At 43.7% G+C, this 19,066-nt stretch overlaps 1 protein-coding gene across 3 annotated transcripts in view; it reads left to right on the forward strand.

Moving 5' to 3' along the window:
* Positions 1 to 19,066, forward strand: part of kiaa0586 (KIAA0586 ortholog) — a 378,726-nt gene that overhangs the window by 28,147 nt on the left and 331,513 nt on the right. For all 3 annotated transcript variants that reach the window (XM_055640495.1, XM_055640493.1, XM_055640494.1), the window contains exons 6-8: positions 2,182 to 2,418; positions 4,266 to 4,470; positions 9,355 to 9,522. In XM_055640495.1, coding sequence (XP_055496470.1) covers positions 2,182 to 2,418; positions 4,266 to 4,470; positions 9,355 to 9,522 — 610 coding nt within the window. The remainder of the gene's footprint in view (positions 1 to 2,181; positions 2,419 to 4,265; positions 4,471 to 9,354; positions 9,523 to 19,066) is intronic.

A 19,066-nucleotide genomic window follows, 5' to 3' on the forward strand; every position in this document is an offset into this window, starting at 1 on the left:
ACTGTCCTGAATGCAGTAATTCTGATGCTCGAGAGCCCCATTTTTATGGTTTAACTGGACCAAGTGGGACGCGTTGGGTCCCGTCCCCTCAATGCACGTTTGCGGGGGGGGGGGGGGGGGAGGCAGCTGTGGCGTCACACACTAACCACCCTCCACACACACACTAACCCCGAACTCGCAGGCGCGTCTGGAGAGGGGGCAGAGACAGAGAGGGGCGGGGGGGGGGGGGGGGGGGGGGTGGTTTAGGAGGGGGGGTGGAAGAGAGGCCTGGGGGAGGGGGGGTGGTTGAAGAGAGGCGGGGGGAGATTGGCCAGGGGGAAGAGAGGCCGGGGGGGGGGGGGGGGGGGGGGGAGAGAGGAGCCGAGAGAAAGCCATCCCCGAGAGAAAGCGTTCCCGAGCGTATTTTGAATAACAGGGGGAGGAGGGAGAGATGGAGGGGACGTCACTCGCAGCACGCAGACCCAAGAGGGCTGCGCGCACACACTCAAGACGGCAGCACGCAGATCCATTATCACGTCATCAGCGAAAGCCAGCGTTTTTTTTTCCCAAAGTTTTTTCAGATTTGTGAACATTTTCATTAATAACTTTTAGTGATGAAGTGGGGGTGGGGGGGGGGGGGAGGGAAGAGGGGGGTGGAGAGAGGTGGTAGGGTTTTTACCCCATCCCCGCCCTATCCACTCACGCATAGCCCCCATCTCGCAGCCTCGTCTAGAGAGGGAGGGGGTAGAGAGAGAGAGACAGAGGGGGCAAGAGACAGAGGGGGGAAGAGTGGGGGAAGTGGGAGAGGGAGCGGAGGGGGAAGGCCCGAGGCAAGCCGAGCCAAGGACCGGACCTGACCTGAGGCGCGAGCGGGCGTTGACAGCAGTCTTCAGCTATGATCTTTTGTCTTCAATCGGCGGCCCGACTTTTGAATAACGGGGGGAGGAGGGCGGGGTGGGGGGGATGTCACTCGCAGCAAGCAGACCCAAGACGGGCAGCACGCAGAGCCATTGTGACGTCATCAGCCAAAGCCAGCCATTTTTGTTTCAAAGTTTCTTTAGATTTCTGAACATTTTGATTAATAACTTGAGAAATAATGCATGAATTTTTCAGGTAAGACAATTTCGGAGTCGATGGGATAAATCCGGAATATGTAAAAGTTTTACCATTAGCACGTCGTTTTTTAGAGAAGATGCACACACACACACACGCACACACACACACACACACACACACACACACACACACACACACACACACACACACACACACACACACACACACACACACACACACACACACACACACACACACCCTCTCTATAATTAATTATAGAAATGTATATATTCCATTTGATGTAGCATTGCTTTTGCATTCATCTTCCTTCTTCCTTTGCTGACCTGCATAAACATTTTTACCTTTCCTTTATGATACTTATGTCACCTTAATTTCACTGTTAGAATTGTATAATAAGAACACATTTTCAAGTGAAGAAATAAGTTTTGAAACTCCTCAGCACTTTCGCTCTAATGTTGAAAGCAGTTGGACACAAGTCATGCTCATGTCATGTATAAGCAAACTGCTGCCTGTCAATATTTCTAGAAGGACTTTGGGATACAATTCATCCACAAGGTGCCTCTATTTTAGGAAGGTATTGTGAAGGCTAGTTCTGTGAATATGCAAACACCCCAGATGGCTAGACTTATTGACTCCTTGCTGTCACACATCTGTTGTATTTCTCCGAGCCCAAGTCTCTGTTCAGAGGCTTCTTTACATTTGCTGATTTCTCAGCATGATACGAAGCTGTAATATTTGGTCTTTTACTGCACAGTGCTGGCACAGACTTCAGCCTTGCTAAAGTAAACAATCCGCCATTCTTCTTGCCTCGGATTACAATAGGGTAAATAATTCCAGGTTTACTTTCATGTTACCTAAGACATTTCATGATTTAGGATCACCAGGATTGCGTTCGTGATATGAGAAAAATGCAGACCTTCACCACGATGCCCACATCAGAAAAATACGATTTAACTTTAATTCACAAACCTCAAAAACGAACAAATGCCATGCAAATTATTTGATGGATGTAATGAGTTCTTCATTTGAAAATTGGATATAACTGTATGTTTGATTTGTGCAATCAAATTTAAGTTTTTCAGATATTTGTTATCTTTCTAATTAACTGAAATTTATTTTATGTAGGCTCAGTGTGACCTTGGGGCTAAAATTGCTGCTCTGACTGAGTTGGTAACTAAACTTCAGGAAATGGATCAACAAGTAAAGCACATCACAGAACATCAAGCAAAAGTGTCGACTCAGGATCCAAAGTCCAAGAATCACAAAGAGAGAGTCAGAGAACTGGAGGCCCAGTTAAGCATGCTCTCGAATCAACGACTGAGCCATTTGGAAAAAATTCAAGAACGTCAGCTAGAGCTCCAGGTATTTTTATTCATCGTATTTTATGATCTGGGCATTGCTGGCAAAGACTTCATTTAATGCGTATCCCTAATTGCTCTTGAGAAGGTGGTGGTGAGCTGCTGTCTTGAAATAATTTTGGTGAAGGTACTCTTACAGTGCTGTTGGGCAGGAAATTCCAAGATTTAGTTCTAATAACATGAATGGATGAGCAAAACACAAAGTGCTGGAGGAACCCAGTGGGTCAGACTAATATTTTCAATTCAGGACAATGTATGACTCGGAGGGAAACCTGCAGTGGATGGTAATCCAATGTGCCTGTTGTTTTGGGCTTGGTGGTAGAGATCTTTGGTTTGGAGTTGCAATAGTCTGGATGGTTTACTGTAATGCATTTTGTATATATTACTATGTTACACACAATAGCCACCTGAGCAATTACAAACGCCTGTGAAGCCATGTGTCCCAAACATGTGCCTTGAAATGGGGGGGGGGGGGGGGGACATAAAACACAGGTAATTTCTACATGGTCCAAAATGGATAAAAAATACTCTTTAATAAAATCTGACAATGTGCACTTTATCAACATGTGATTTTTTTTCTCTTTTAAAAATCACAAATTGTGGAGTACAGAGGCAAATAAATAAATGATGGGTCTTTATCCCAAACATTATGGAGGGCATTGTAGATACCACTCTAGATACCACTGTCTGGGCTTATTTCCAGATTTATTTTGTTCCTGATAGGGCATTTGAGGAAACGCTCTCCCAAAGACTTAAAACCTTGTCCTGTTGTCCCAGGGAGCCCCTGAAGGGTTGGGAAGTGCCCTCGGCTGGTCGTCCTTTACCGAACGGGCCTCTTTCCGATCCTGCCGACTACTCCAATTTTGTCGTGGTTACCGATTCTCGAGACTAAGTCCGACGACGTGGAGAATTCTTCGAGAAGTTCAAACCTTTATTTGCAAATCAAAATGTTAATCGCTTGACTGCCCACCTCATACAATGAGTCGCTTCTTTTTTATGGCATGCTTCCATCCCAGGTACATTTCCATACCCAATCACTTGCAGACATTCCCTTAGCAATAACCAATCACTTGCAGCCACATCTCCTCTCTTGCCAGTTATTTGCCATCTCTTAGTCCATCCTTGTTTCAGATCACATGTCTTCTCATATCTTGCCACCCTTATCTCTTGTCTTAGTCCATTCTTGCTCTGAATCACATGTCTTCTCACATCTCGCCACCTTATCTTTTACTCATCCAGCTATGGTACGTTACAAAGTTACCAAGGTCACCAGTTACAATGATTTACACAAGTTACAAAACAAGCTGCAAAGAATACAAAAGATACAAAAGTTGAGTAACAAGTAAATGACTGATGTCTGTACTTCCATACCAGCAAAGCTGAATTTTATCTTGAACTTCGATGCAAAGCTTTGATTTCCAGTGGTGCAGCTGGGAGAGGCATTGCCTCACGGTGCCAGCGACCTAGATTCAATGTTATTCAATTTAACTGTATGTTAGTTGAATTTAACTGTTCTTATGACCAATAGTTTTCCTCCACAAGTTCTAGTTTTCTCCTACATCCCAAAGACTTAGTTTTTAGTTTAATTTAGAAATACAGCATGAAAACGAGCCCTTTGGCTCACTGAACACACTGACCATTGATCACCCATTCACACTATTTCTATGTCATCTCACTTTTGCATCTAGTTCTTATACACTAGGGGATATTTACAGAGTGCAATTAACCTATGTCATTGGGATGTGGGTGGTAAACAAATTGCCCCACATGATGTGAGTGGTAGAATCTGGGAGGTCTTGTTGCATGTTGCACAGTGGCTCTTATTGGTTCTAATTTTTGTCTTTCCTTCAGTCACAAATGTTCACTTCTGCATTCACGACAAATCGCATTCATCCAGGTGGTGCGTTGCCAGAACATTCAGATACATTGTTGCAAAGTTCAGCAACGTGTACCGCAGCACGGACAATGAGTCAAGGACTCCAGCAGTTGCCTGGCAACAACATCAAACATGTTTCACTAAGGAATGTGCCATCTGACATCTCTACAGCAACACAAGGTGAGAAGAGCAAACAATTCTGGTTCCTGGAGAAAAAGCCTCATTATCTAATGCAATATAGTTGAAAAATGGTCAGAGTTGCAGTGTCTTTGAAATTTAGCTGGATGCTTGTTACAGTGTCATTAGTAGGAGTATTATGAAAAGAATTAATGTTGCTTATTGTTGTAAAGCCATAGTTAAAATTGTGATTTTGTAATAATAATAATTTGGGAATGAAAATTGTAATGATTTTTAGTTTCTTCCAAAAGATGAGCTTCCAGCCCAGAACCGTGTCTGCAATAGTTTACAGATACATCATGGAAACAGGCCCATTGGCCCACACCTACAAGGAACTGCAGATGGTGATTTATAAAAAAAAGACACATAGTGCTTGCCCCATGTGGAAGGATAGAGTTTCCCTGGTCCTCGCCTTTCACCCCACCAGTCTCTGCATCCAACACTTCATTCTCCGATATTTCCATCACCTCCAATGTGATCCCACTACTATGCACACCTTCCGATCCCCACCCCTTTCCACCTTCTGCAGAGACTGCTCCCTCTGCAACTCCGAAGGCCTGAGGACTTCGGGAGCCGCGGTCTCCAGGGAGGAAGCGGCCGCTCCAGACATTCCAAGCCGCTGAGGAGTGTACACCTGACGCCGGAGTTCCATGTTCCCGGCAAGAGGGCCTGAAAATATCGGACTGGCTGCGGAGGCCACAAAGAGGCCCCGACCTCGGGTGATCACAGAGGAAGAGGACTGAACTTTCTGGTGCCTTTCCCCACAGTGGAAAATTTTGATTCTGTTGTGGGGGACGTTCATGTTGATTTCTATAATGTGTTGTGTCATTTTTTTCTTTTTTTTTCTTTTTCTATGGATGTACGGAAACTTAATTATTTATTTATGTAAAGCACTTCGGTTTCAACGCGAGTTGATTTAAACGTGTTATAAATAAAATGTACTTATTTACTTGGTTCACTCATCCCTTCCCACCCAAACCACCCCTTCCTCTGGTATTTTCCCCTAAAACAGCTGGAGGTGTATTACCTGTCCCTATGTCTCTTCGCTCCCATCCTTTTAGTGAACCCAGCAGTCTTTCCACGTGAGACGGGTACATGTGCACCTCCTCTAACCTCATCTACTGCATCCAGTGTTCTCGGTGGCCTACTTTACATCAACGAGACCAAACATAGACTCTGCAATCATTTTGTTGAACACTTGCACTCGGTCAGCCAAGGCCAACTGGATCTCCCAGTTGCTAACCATTTTAATTTCCCTTCCTACACGAGCCTTTCTGTCCTGGGCCTCCTGCATTGCCAGAGTGAGGCCACACGCAAACTGGAGGAACAGCACCTTATTATCAATGGTTCTTTAATGTCACATGTACCGAGGTGCAGTGCAGCAAAGTATTACTGTACATAAGCACAGTTGTAGATTAAGTACAAAGTGTATGGAAATAGTCTACTGAGACAATATACAAGTGTTGTCAGGTTTTGGCGTCATTTTCAAAGTCCATGTTTAAAGTGCAGCTAGCCATAAAGGCCCATTGTCCTTGTGGCATTGCAGGATCCACCTGGCCAAGTGAAACCTATGGCATCCTCCACTAGTACTTCACCGCTCTGTGCCACTATAGGCCACGTCTGGTTCGCTCGCTCAGTCTCTTGGAGCCGTGCCCGATCCAGTCGAGCACCTGGCCACTGCAGAGCCTCCACTTGTCGCTTGAGTCCAGATCCTTGCATCGGCCTGTGCGAAAAAAAAAAATCCCGTCGTATCTCTTTTAAAGATCCTCTCACAAAGCTATGTCCTCTTGTTTTTGATGCCCCTATCAGGGGAAGAAGATTGTATCCTATCTTTGAGAAAAAAATGAATTCACTCTTGGAATCAAATGTTTTGATGCCTTGGTGATCAACAGACTAGATACAGAATGGCTAATTAGAGGGTAGCATTCTTTCTCCAGTCATTTTCTTCATCCTTGTCCAAAATAGCCTACTGGTTATTCTCATATTGTGCCCATGGTCCTTCACTGCAATCCAGGAAACGCCTTTCTGCATCTAACATATCAAGAGTGTAAATGAGACATTACACACGTGTAACTTCAAAATAGTCTTTAATATACATTCAGACTTAACAACATACTAGTAGTCACTGGCTCCAGCCTGCTACTGAACTGTGTAGCGGGAGAAGTGGGTGTTAGTATAAATGATACAGTGAGGCGGGATTAGTGATGCTAAGATATATATGATTGGTTGCATTCATAAACCAATCTACATCCTTCCCCTTGGAAGATTGAGTATGGTGGGTACCCGTGCCATTAAAGTTACACAAAATCACCATATCTAACAGGCGGTTTACTGACACGGCCCGAACGCGTACGGACCAAACCCTCCCACCCCTTCATCGGAAAGATTAGAGGGCAGCGACAGGACCGGAGGCGAGAAGGACGTGGGGCGTGGGTTCGAATCCCACTTCTGACACCATGTAAATGAGACATTACACACGTGTAACTTCAAGATAGCCTTTAATATACATTCAGACTTAACAACATATTAGTATTCACTGGCTCCAGCCTGCTACTGAACTGTGTAGCGGGAGAAGTGGGTGTTAGTATAAATGATACAGTGAGGCGGGATTAGTGATGCTAAGATATATATGATTGGTTGCATTCATAAACCAATCTTCAAAGAGCTTTATCAATTTTGTAAGTTTCAATCAGATCCCCCCTCGGTCTTCGATACGGATCTTTCCCAGATTACGAACACCAGATTTATGTACGTACATCGAATGTTATAACATTGCAACAGGCCGTTTGACCCATGACATCTGCGCCAAATATGATGACAAATTAAATTATTCCCTTCTGCCTGCACATGAGCCATATATAAATTTGTCCTGGTAATGCGCCCATCTAAAAGCTGCTTAAATACCATGATCGTATTCGCTTCCACCACCATCACCTCTGACAGCAGGTTCCAGACATCTACCACTTTGTGTAAAAATGATGCCCTGCACATCTCCTTAAACCTTTCCTCTTTAACCTTAAAGCAATGTTATTTATCATTTCCATGCTAGGAGAAATATTCTGACTGTCTACCTTATCCATGGCTCTCATAGTTGTATATCCTTCTATTAGGTCTCTCCTCGCCTTCTGACACTCCAGAGAAAACAATTTAAGTTGTCCAACTTCTCCTTATACCTGATGCCCTCAAACCCAGGCAGCATCCTTGTAAATCTTTTCTGCACCCTGTCTAAAACTCCACATCCTTCCTGTAAAGGGTTGTCTACAATTACACACGCGCTCCGGGATGCGGCCTAAACAAAGTTTTATAAAGCTGCAATGTAACTTCCTGACTCTTGTACACAATGTTCTGACCGATGAAGCCAAGCATATAATTTATCTTCGTTACCATTTCAGGGAGCTATGAACTTTGATCCCAAGGTCCTTCTGTATATCAATGGTATTTAGGGTCCAGCCATTAACTGCATACTTTCCCCTTGCATTTGACCTTTCAAAGTGCAACACTTTCCACTTGCGCAGATTCAACTTTGGCTGCCATTTTTCCATCCATATCTGTAATTGATGATTGACCAGGCGCCAGGTTTTTGCATGAACGAGTGTATAGTCCAATTCACCTCTACCGCATTGCCAACATTAGTCTTTGTCGCTGGAATTATTGCTCCATAATGCTGAGAACTATTTTCTGCACTATTTTTTTCCTTTGCTCCTTTTCCTTTCCCTTTGTGTCTTCTTCATTAGACTTTAGACCTAGAGATACAATGTGGAAACAGGCCCCAAGGTCCACCGAGTCCACGCCAAACAGCGATCACCCCGCACATTAGCACTATTCTACACACTAGGGACAATTTACTACAAGTTACAGAAGCCAATTAATCTACAAACCTGTACGCCTTTTGAGAGTGGGAGGAAACCGGAGCATTCGGAGAAAACCCACGAGGTCACAGTAAGAATGTACAACTCCGTATAGACAGCACCCGTAGTCAGAATTGAACCTGGGTCTCTGGTGCTGTAAGGCAGCAACTCTACCGCTGTGCAGCCTTAAGTTTTATTATTAGTTTTATGATTATGATATTCCTGTTAAAATGTTGTTCCTATTGCAACAATATTGTAGCTCCTAAAATAAAAATGTGCACTTTTGTAAAATTTGCGCATAATTTTTTTAGTCTTATTGCCTACATGACTGTTCTGGGAGGCACACTATTATAAACTGGTAGTAAATTGTAATTGTAAAAGATAAAGCTATGCACAGTTTATATGAGCATTTATATTTATTTCAAATGATAATAGTAATAGATTGGTAATGCAGGGAAAGAAGTAGTTTTGTTTGTTTGCAGAATCATAGTCCCACATCAATTAATCGCATTTCCAAATTTCCAATAACGTTTATTCCTTGAAGGTTTTTTTTAAATCATACATAGAGGTTATAACTTGCCATATCTGTAAGGAATGGATAACACCATCGTTGTACATTACATCTTGTCTGAAGAAGAGTCTCGACCTGAAACGTCACACGTTCATTCTCTCCAGAGATGCTGCTTGTCCTGCCGAGTTATTCCAACTTTTTGTGTCTATCCTCCATTACATCTTAACGAATTGAAAACTCTGCTTTCTGAATATACTATTGGCTGGAATGTTTCATGATAATGACATTGAGTTTATAAGACGAAGGACCGAGAGATGGACAGAGTAGATGCAGGATGGAAGTGGCAAATGACTGGAAACTCATAGCCATGATTGCAGTCAGGTGTTGAGTATTAATCAAATCTATTCAATATTTGCCATTCCAAAATGCTTCGTTATGGCAAAGTGTTGAAGCCTCCATTTTCTTGGGGTAACATGTTTATAATTTAGGAAAATAATAACTTGACACATGTTTTGGCTTTAATTTCAGCTTATCAGAGTTGTCCAGGTGCATTTGGCACAGGAAGTTCACTGCAGACCCCAGCACCCCGCAAGTCTGCCCCAGTGCCAATGTCTAAGGATGTTCACGTTCAACAGAAGATGAGGTCTGCTGTTCAGAAAGCAAAAGCAAGTGCAAGGATTTCTGCATCTGGACAAGGTAACAGCAAATGAATTATTAGCAAAACTAATGAGCACTCTTATTAAGTTTGAAAACAATTTAGGCAGTATCAAATTAAACGTTTGGAATGAAAGATAAATTTGAAGCACTGTCACTATTGCACTGTGAATAAATCTTTGACAAATCTGGAACATATTCTTTGTTTGGAACATCATAAGAGCAAAATTGAAATGATAAAGTAAAATGTAACTGGCCAGAAATGTGTATAGCTGTAATAGGAAGTGCCATTTAATGATAAATTAATGGTGAATTATCCTTAGTTTGTGTACAGTGTTTTAGGTTTATTTTGTTTATATATATATACCATCCTAATCATTTATTACTTAATGACACAATAAATGAAAAAGTAATTTAACCAGTGCTCCAGCTGATGCCACTATGCTGTTTATTCCATTCATCCTTGCAAAGTATTCCTAATTGAGGTCATATTCAATTCCTTTTTGAAAATGTATTCTGAATTTATCTTTAATCCTGCAGCTGTTAATATGCCACACTTTTTCATTGATGCCCAGTTTTGGAGTTGTTGCTCGGTGGCTTGATTCATATCCATTTTTATTATGATTTTGTCATGACAGTTTGGTATAACTGACTTGTTAGGCATTTGGGAAAGCAGGGACAAGTTGTCTTTTCATCTCTGGCCTTTATTCAGCTACCTATCAAATCACCCAAAATAGGTTGTTGAAACTGTTTGGTAGTCATCATGTAGTCAGTCACATTAGATGTATATTGCAATTTTTTAATGGAATAATTTCAAATTCCCCAGCACTCGGGGAGGGATTTGAGTCAATATCACTGGATCAGGTTTCAAGATTATTAATCCATGAACATATCCTCCAGGTTTGCTGCTGCATCAGAGATCATGTCTCGCGCATTTGATGTGTTTTTTGAAGATGTAACCGAAAAGGTTAATGAGGGAAGAGCTGTAGACGTTGTAGATATGGATTTCATGGTTTGACATGGTTCCGCATGGTAAGCTGCTCTGGATATGATCCAGGAGAGCTAGCAATCGGAACGAAAATTTGCTTCAAGGAAGCAATGAGAACGTGCAAGGCATGATGAGTAAATTTGCAGATTATTTAAAGTAGGTCAGTGCAGATGGTTATCAAAGATTACAGCAGGATCATGATCAGTTGGGCAAGTGTGCAGAGGAATGGTTAATGGAGTTAAATGCCGATAAATGTGAGATGTTGCATGTTGAAAAGTCTAACCAGAGCAGGACCTTTATAGTAAATGGCAGGGCTCTAGGAAGTGTTGTAGAGTAGAAGGGTCCAAGAGTACAGATACATTGTGCCTTGAAAGTGGTGTCACCATATAATATAACAATTACAGCACGGAAACAGGCCATCTCGACCCTTCTAGTCCGTGCCGAACACATAATCTCCCCTAGTCCCATATACCTGCGCTCAGACCATAACCCTCCATTCCCTTCCCATCCATATAACTATCCAATTTATTTTTAAATGATAAAAACGAACCTGTCTCCACCACCTTCACTGGAAGCTCATTCCACACAGCTACCACTCTCTGAGTAAAGAAGTTCCCCCTCATGTTACCCCTAAACTTCAGTCCCTTAATTCTCATGTCATGTCCCCTTGTTTGAAACTTCCCTACTCTCAGTGGGAAAAGCTTTTCCACAGGTAGATAAGGTGGACAAGAAGACTTTAGGGACATTGGCCCTCATCAATCAGGGCATTGAGTATAGAAGTTTGGATGTTATGTTACAGCTGTACAAGGCTGTGGTGGTGAGACCATATTTGGAGTATTGTTTTAAGTTTTGGTCATCCTGCTGGAGGAAAGAAGTTGTTAAGCTGGATTGGAAGCAGAGAACATTTACGAGGATGTTGCCAGGACTTGATGGCCTTAGCTATAGTGAGAGGTTGGACAGCATAGGACTATATTCATTAGAGCATAGAAGGATACAAGGTGATCTCATAGATGTATAAAATCATAAGGGGAATAGTTAGGGTACATGCACAAAGTGTTTTACTCAGAGTAGGGGAATAAAAAGCCAGAGGGCATAGGTTTAAGGTGAGAGTGTGGCAGCTCCCAAAGGTCAGGCATATCCATTATCGAACCCCTCGGCACGGGAATGAATGAGTCTGGGGGCGGCCCTTAGCTACAGGGATAAAGGGCAGGGGTTTAGGTGCAATCTCTCTCTTGCAGACTCATCTGGTCAGGAGAAGGACAGGGAATAAAATACCTCCCGAAACACCTGGCTCCCCGCCTTCATTTCGGGATTATTGTCGCGCTACAAGAGGGAAAAGATTTGATAGGAATTTAAGGAGCAAATTTTTCACACAGAGGGTAGTGGATATATGGAACGCGCTGCCAAAGGAAATAGTTGAGGCAGAAACTATAACAACATTTAAAATAAATTTGGACATGTATATGGATAGGAAAGGTTTAGAGGTATATGGGCAAAAAGTGAGCAGCTGGGACTAGTGTAGACTATGGAGCACCTTGGTTGGCATAGACAAGGTGGGCTGAAGTGCCTGTTTCCATGCTGTATGACTCTAGTACACAACATAATTAAATTACAATTCATGACCGTGTTTGAATCCTTAGAAGACTTAGTTTCTTCACTCTTCTAACTTCCATCAGTTAGACATTGACCAATATTTGAACTCCATTGCCATGGCTCTAATCTCTGGTTTGTTCCTTCAAGTGATTTGTCTGGCCGTAATATCAATCACCTAGATCTAATTTTGAAATGTACTTAAACTTTTTGTTCATTCTTATCACCCATTTCTTTGATCAAGCTTCTGTTAACTAAATATTCCAAATGTGACCTTACTAGCAGCTTATAGAGCCTCAGCATTATATTCCTGTTTTTGTATACAAGCCCTGTTGCAATAAATGCTAGTCATAGATTGATACAGTGTGGAAACAGGCCCTTTGGTCCAACTTTCCTACACCAGCCATCATGTCCCAGCTACACTAGACCCACCTGCCCGTGTTTGGTCCATATCCATCCAAACCTGTCCTATCCATGTACCTGTCTATAACTGTTTCTTAAATGTTGGGATAGTACCAAATAAATACATGAACAAACACATCCACATCCAAGATAAGACTTTTAATAGTTACTAGACCAAGTGGGATCCATTGGGTCCTGTCCCCTCAAAACGCGGTTGCGGGGAGTTGGGGGGGGGGGGGGGGGTGCGGCCTGCAGCATCTCACACACACATTAACCGCCCCACACACACACTAACCACCCAACACACACACCACTAACCACCCCCCTTGATATTATATTAATATTATTAATTTGCTCCTTTTACCCCATCCCCGCCCTATCTACTCACGCATAGCCCCCAACTCGCAGGCGCGTCTAGGAAGGGAGAGGGATAGGGAGAGGGGGCAGAGACTGAGAGCGAGTGGCAGAGATAGAGAGACGGGCATAGACAGAGAGGGGCAGAGAGAGAGAGGGGAGAAAGAGGGGAGAGAGAGATGGGGGAGAGGAAGGGCTTGGGAGGGGGGAAGGTGGAGAGGAGGACGGGAGCGGGGCGGGCAGCGGGGGAACGGGGAAGAGGGAGAGGTGGGGGGGTGACGTCACTCGCAGCGCGAGGAAGAACGGCACGCAGATCCATTGTGACGCCGTCAGCGAAACATGGTTGTTTTTATTTCAAAGTTCTGTCCTATTTTTGAACATTTTCTGTAATAACTCGAGAAATAAAGCATGGAATTTTCAGATAAGGTGATTTTGGATACCATGGGAAAAATCTCTACAGGAATATGTAAATTTTTTATCGATACTGGATTGTTTTTTCGTGAAGATGTGACAACACACAAACAAACAAATACGCACACATGCAAGATCAGACTTTTAATAGTTACTAGAACAAGTGGGACCCGTTGGGTCCCGTCCCCTCAACACGTGGTTGCGGGCGGGCGGCCTGCGGCGTCACCCACACACTAACCACCCCCCACAAACACGCTAACCACCCCACACACACACACACTAACCACCCCCTTGATATTATATTAATATTATTCATTCACTCCTTTTACCTCATCCCCACCCTATCCACTCATGCATAGTCCCCAACTCACACGCGTGTCCAGAGAGGGAGAGGGAGGGGAGGTAATCCAAAACCAGAGTTTTATAATTCTAGAGATATGATGATAGAGAGAGGCAGAGAGAGAGGGACAGAAAGAGAATGATAGGGGCAGAGAGAGAGAGGGGCACAGAGAGAGAGAGAGAGAGGGGGCTATGAGAGAGAGGGATTTATCAAAGGTAAATCATGTCACGAATCTTATAGAATTTTTCGAGGATGTAACTAGTAGAGTGGATAAGGGAGAACCAGTGGATGTGTTATATCTAGACTTTCAGAAGGCTTTCGACAAGGTCCCACATACGAGATTAGTATGCAAACCTAAAGCACACGGTATTGGGGGTTCAGTATTGATGTGGATAGAGAACTGGATGGCAGACAGGAAGCAAAGAGTAGGAGTAAATGGGTCCTTTTCAGAATGGCAGGCAGTGACTAGTGGGGTACCGCAAGGCTCAGTGCTGGGATCCCAGCTATTTACAATATATATTAATGATCTGGATGAGGGAATTGAATGCAACATCTCCAAGATTGCGGATGACACTAAGATGGGGGCAGTGTTAGCTGTGAGGAGGATGCTAGGAGGCTGCATGGTGACTTGGATAGGTTGGGTGAGTGGGCAAGCATTGCAGGCAGTATAATTGAAAGAATGACTTTGGTGGCCACAGAAAGTATCTAACTGAATGGTGGTCGATTAGGAAAAGGACAGATACAACGGGACCTGGGTGTTATGGTACACCAGTCATTGAAAGTAGGCATGCAGGTGCAGCAGGCAGTGAAGAAAGCAATGGTATGTCAGCATTCATAGCAAAAGGATTTGAGTATAGGAGCAGGGAGATTCTACTGCAGTTGTACAGTGTCTTGGTGAGATCACACCTGGAGTATTGCGTACAGTTTTGGTTTCTTAATCTGAGGAAAGACATTCTTGCCATAGAGGGAGTACAGAGAAGGTTCACCAGACTGATTCCTGGGATGTCAGGACTTTCATATGAAGAAAGACTGGATAGACTTGGCTTGTACACGCTAGAATTTAGAAGATTAAGGGGGAATCTTGTAGAAACTTACAAAATTCTTAAGGGTTGGACAGGCTAGATGCAGGAAGATTATTCCCGATGTTGGGGAAGTCCAGAACAAGGGGCCACAGTTTAAGGATAAGAGGGAATCTTTTAGGACCGAGATAAGACAATCATTTTTTACAGAGAGTGGTGAATCTGTGGAATTCTCTGCCACAGAATGTAGTTGAGGCCAGTCATTGGCTATATTTAAGAGGGAGTTAGATGTGGCCCTTGTGGGTAAAGGCAGGGATGGGATACTGAGTTGCATGATCAGCCATGAGCATATTGAATGGCGGTGCAGGCTCGAAGGGCCGAATGGTCTACTCCTGCACCTATTTTCTATGTTTCTGTGAGAGGGGCAGAGAGAGAGGGGCATAGGAGGGAGAGAGAGAGGGGGCTGAAAGAGAGAGAGGGGGGGGCAGAGAGGGGAAAGAGGGGCAATTAGGAGGGGGGGGAGGTGGGGGAAGGGGGAGAGCTTGGGGAGGAGAGGAGGAGGTGGGAGGAGGGAGGAGAGGAGGAGGTGGGGGCGAGAGGAAGAGGGGACGAAGGAAGGGAGCGGGTAGCGGGGCGCTCGTCAACCAAAGGACTGCGTGTTCAGCAGCTTGAATCCAGAGCCCTGGTTCCTGAACGCAATACTCCCTTGGTCCCGGCTGCAGGCTTGAGGCTGCAGACTCCAGGGCCCGACTGGGGGCGGGGGGGGAGGGGGAGAGACGTCACTCGCAGAGTGTGGAACATAACGCAGGCTGCGTGAAGCAGATCCATAGTGACGTCATCAGCCAAAACAAGGTGGGGTTTTTTTGTGAGTCCTTTCAGATTTTTGAACATTTTGATTAATAACTCGAGAAATAAAGCATGAATTTTTCAAGCAAGACAATTTTGGAGTCTAGGGGATAAATCTCTACCAGAATATGTAAAAAAAATTACCATTAGAGCGTCGTTTTTTTCGAGCAGATATGATTATACACACACACACACATCCAAAACCAGAGCTTTATAATTCTAGGGATATGATGATATGATAAAATATGCAGGCCAAGATGTTTTTTCATATTGAAATTAAAGAAAGACTTGCATTTATTCACTATTTTTCACACCCTTGTCGACTGTTTTGATTCAGACTAATAAAGTATTTCTAAAGTGTAATCACTGTTGTAAAGCATGCCTATCGTATAATCTAGTTGTTGCTGTCAAAATAGCTGTTGTGGGTTTTGCATAATTTAACCATGAACTTTGTAATGAGCTAGTTTTGTTTAAACCTTCAATCAGTTCATTAACAACTTCTGACACGGAAAGATGTCAAGGAGGTTTTATGTAGGAGTTTCATGTAACTTTAAATTGAAGGATGAGGACAATTGAAAGAGAATACCACAGAAAGGATCAAACGCATTTTGCAAATCTCAAAAAGTGAATTAATTCAAAAACATTTTTTGTTAAAAAGTTAGTGGACATAGAAGAAAGGCAATCTGCAATGCAGTCTCTTCATGCAGTAACACATCAAAGCTTTGGCACTGCTCATAGCCGATTATATTTAGTAGTAACTCAGATGTCTTCCAGCAGATGGCACTGTTCCGTTTGTTTCTTTGCTGACCACAATCCGAAGAAAACTTTCTTAAATGTTATTAACATTTCCTTATACCAGAGCTTCAGAAATTAATAGTGTAATCATGATGAGAGGGATACCTACTTTGCTGTTACCATGCTGCCCACGATAGAAATTAGTAAAGTTTCATTATGATGCTATCATTTGTCTCTTGACTTCCTTTACTAAGTAATCATCTGCCTCATTGTTATAAATGCATTCACCTCTGTCCAGAGGTTTGAATAAGCTGATAAATTTGTGTTTCACTAAGTATGCAGACACACACATGCATAGCAAACTTTTTCTTGACTTGATTGATAAGGGGTTTGCCACTAGTAAATCGAGTGATACTATTATAGGTAAAGGGTAGAATAATTTTAATCCAAAATGTCCAAACAAGCCCTTAGCCCTCCTCGTCTATGCCAACAATGATCCAAAACAAATTGCCTGTACCAGCAATTTACATGAATTTCTGTGCAAATTTTTTATTGTATCAGCTGCTACCACTCCCTCGAGTAGTTTTTTTGTGTTCAACCAGCACCCTCAGTATGTAACCTTGCCCTCACATTTCCGTTAAATTTCTCCACTCACTTTAAACCTGTGCCTTCTGGTGCTAGGTTTCATCTCCTGGGAAAAAGATTCTGGCTATTTATCCTATTGCATGTGTTTGTGTCTGTGCGTGTGTTTTTTTTTTGCTCCAAAACACCACGCTCTGACCGTTACATTTTTACATATTTCTCTAGAGTTTTATCCTGTCAAGTCAAAAATGTTCACATCTGAAATATCTTTAAAAGTAAATGAGCTCATGACGTCACAATGGTTCTGCTCGCGCCGCCATCTGCGAACTGTTTTCCACGCGCTGCCTGCTGCGCACTGTTTTCCACACACTGCGAGTTACGTGTGTGTGTGGTCCCCCCCCTCAGTCATTTGGTTGTCGCCCCGCCCGCTCACATTCGACTCGCACTCGGACAGCCGTCCGCCTAGCTGACACCTAGAGCAGCGGATGCAATAGATGAGGTTGGAGGAGGTGCAGGTGAACCTCTGCCGCACCTGGAAAGACTGCTTGGGTCCTTGAATGGAGTCAAGGGGGGAGGTAAAGCGACAAGTGTCGCATTTCCTACGATTGCAAGGGAAAGTGCCAGGAGAGGGGGTGGTTTGGGTGGGAAGGGACTAATTTACCAGGGAGTTATGGAGGGAGCGGTCCCTGCGGAAAGCAGATGGGAGGAGATGGGAAGATGTGGCCGGTGGTGGGATCCTATTGGAGGTGGCGAAAATGTCAGAGGATTATTTGTTGTATGTGACGGCTGGTAGGGTGGAAGGTGAGGACAAGGAAGACTCTGCCCTTGTTACGAGTGGGGATGGGGAGTGAGAGCAGAGTTACGGGGTATAGGTGAGACCCTGGTAGTAGAAGAGGGGAACCCCCGTTCCCTGAAGAATGAGGACATCTCCGATGCCCTGGTGTTGAACACCTCATCCTGGGTGCAGATGCGGCGTAGACAGAGGAATTGGGAGTAGGGGATGGAGTCCTTACAGGAAGCAGGGTGGGAAGAAGTGTAGTCCAGATAGCCTTGGGAGTCAGTGGGTTTATAGTGGATGTCGGTCAGTAGTCTATCACCTGCAATGGAGATAGTGAGGTCTAGAAATGGTAGGGAAATGTCGGAAATGGTCCAGGTGTATTTGAGTGCCGGATGGAAGTTAGTGGTGAAATGGATGAAGTCAGTGAGTTGTGTGTGGGTGCAGGAGGTAGCACCAATGCAGTCGTCGATGTAGCGGAGGTGGAGTTTGGGGATAGGGCCCTTGTATGCCTCGAACAAAGACTGTTTGACCTACCCTACAAAGAGGCAGGCATAGCTAGGGCCCATGTGTGAGCCCATGGCCTTGTATTTGGAGGAAATGGGAGGAGTCAAACGAAAAGTTGTTAAGGGTAAGGACCAGCTCCACGGGGCGGAGGAGAGTATCAGTAGACAGGGATTGGTTGGTTCTGCGGTCGAGGGAGAAACTGAGGGCTTTAAGACCATCCTGGTGGGGGATGGAGGTGTAGAGTGACGACATCCATACATTTATTTATTTACCTGTTTTCCACAATTTGAGATTTGTAATAGAAAAAAATCACGTGATTAAAATGCACATTGTCAGATATTAATAAAGGCCATTTTAATATATTTTGGTTTCACCACACAGGGGCAAATAAATATATGATGGGTCTTTGTCCCAAACATTATGGAGGGCACTGTATGTCCCATTTAGGCTGTGGGCCGAGCATAAAAAATGTGTCTAGAAATCAACTTTTGTGACACATGTCTCGGAACTACATGAAATTTTGCACTAATTTAGAGAAAATATAATTGAGAAGGAAGTCACCTGCCAAAAGTTGCACATTAATTAAATAACCAATTAGGAAATGAGATCGAAAAAGTATACCCCATCTAGTGTCCAATTACCATATTACACCATGGGGAGCCTATTTCCGTGTTGCAGTCTATTTAAACCATATATTATACCATATCTCTCTCTATATCTATTTATCTTTATTAGTAAAAGTCTGTTCTTGACCGGTTTTGGCGATCTGTGCTGCGATTTCCGAGAGAACGCCGCCACCTACGGCCGTCATTTTCAACCACCTCGCTCAGAGCCCCCCTCCGCCGCATGTGTGCCGAGGATTTTTCCAGTCGATGAAAAATGACAGAGATATTAATGATTTTACAAAATTCCCCATTCTCTCTCCTGCCCCCGCTGGCAGCAGGGGGAGGGACTATAAAACCAGGAAGTGGTGTGCCTCATTCAGTCCCTTCAAGATGGAGGAAGGCAGAGGGTCACGTTTCTCTGAGCTGTGAATA

The sequence above is a fragment of the Leucoraja erinacea genome, chromosome 9, assembly GCF_028641065.1.
Source record: "Leucoraja erinacea ecotype New England chromosome 9, Leri_hhj_1, whole genome shotgun sequence".
In the NCBI taxonomy this organism is placed as follows: domain Eukaryota; kingdom Metazoa; phylum Chordata; class Chondrichthyes; order Rajiformes; family Rajidae; genus Leucoraja; species Leucoraja erinaceus.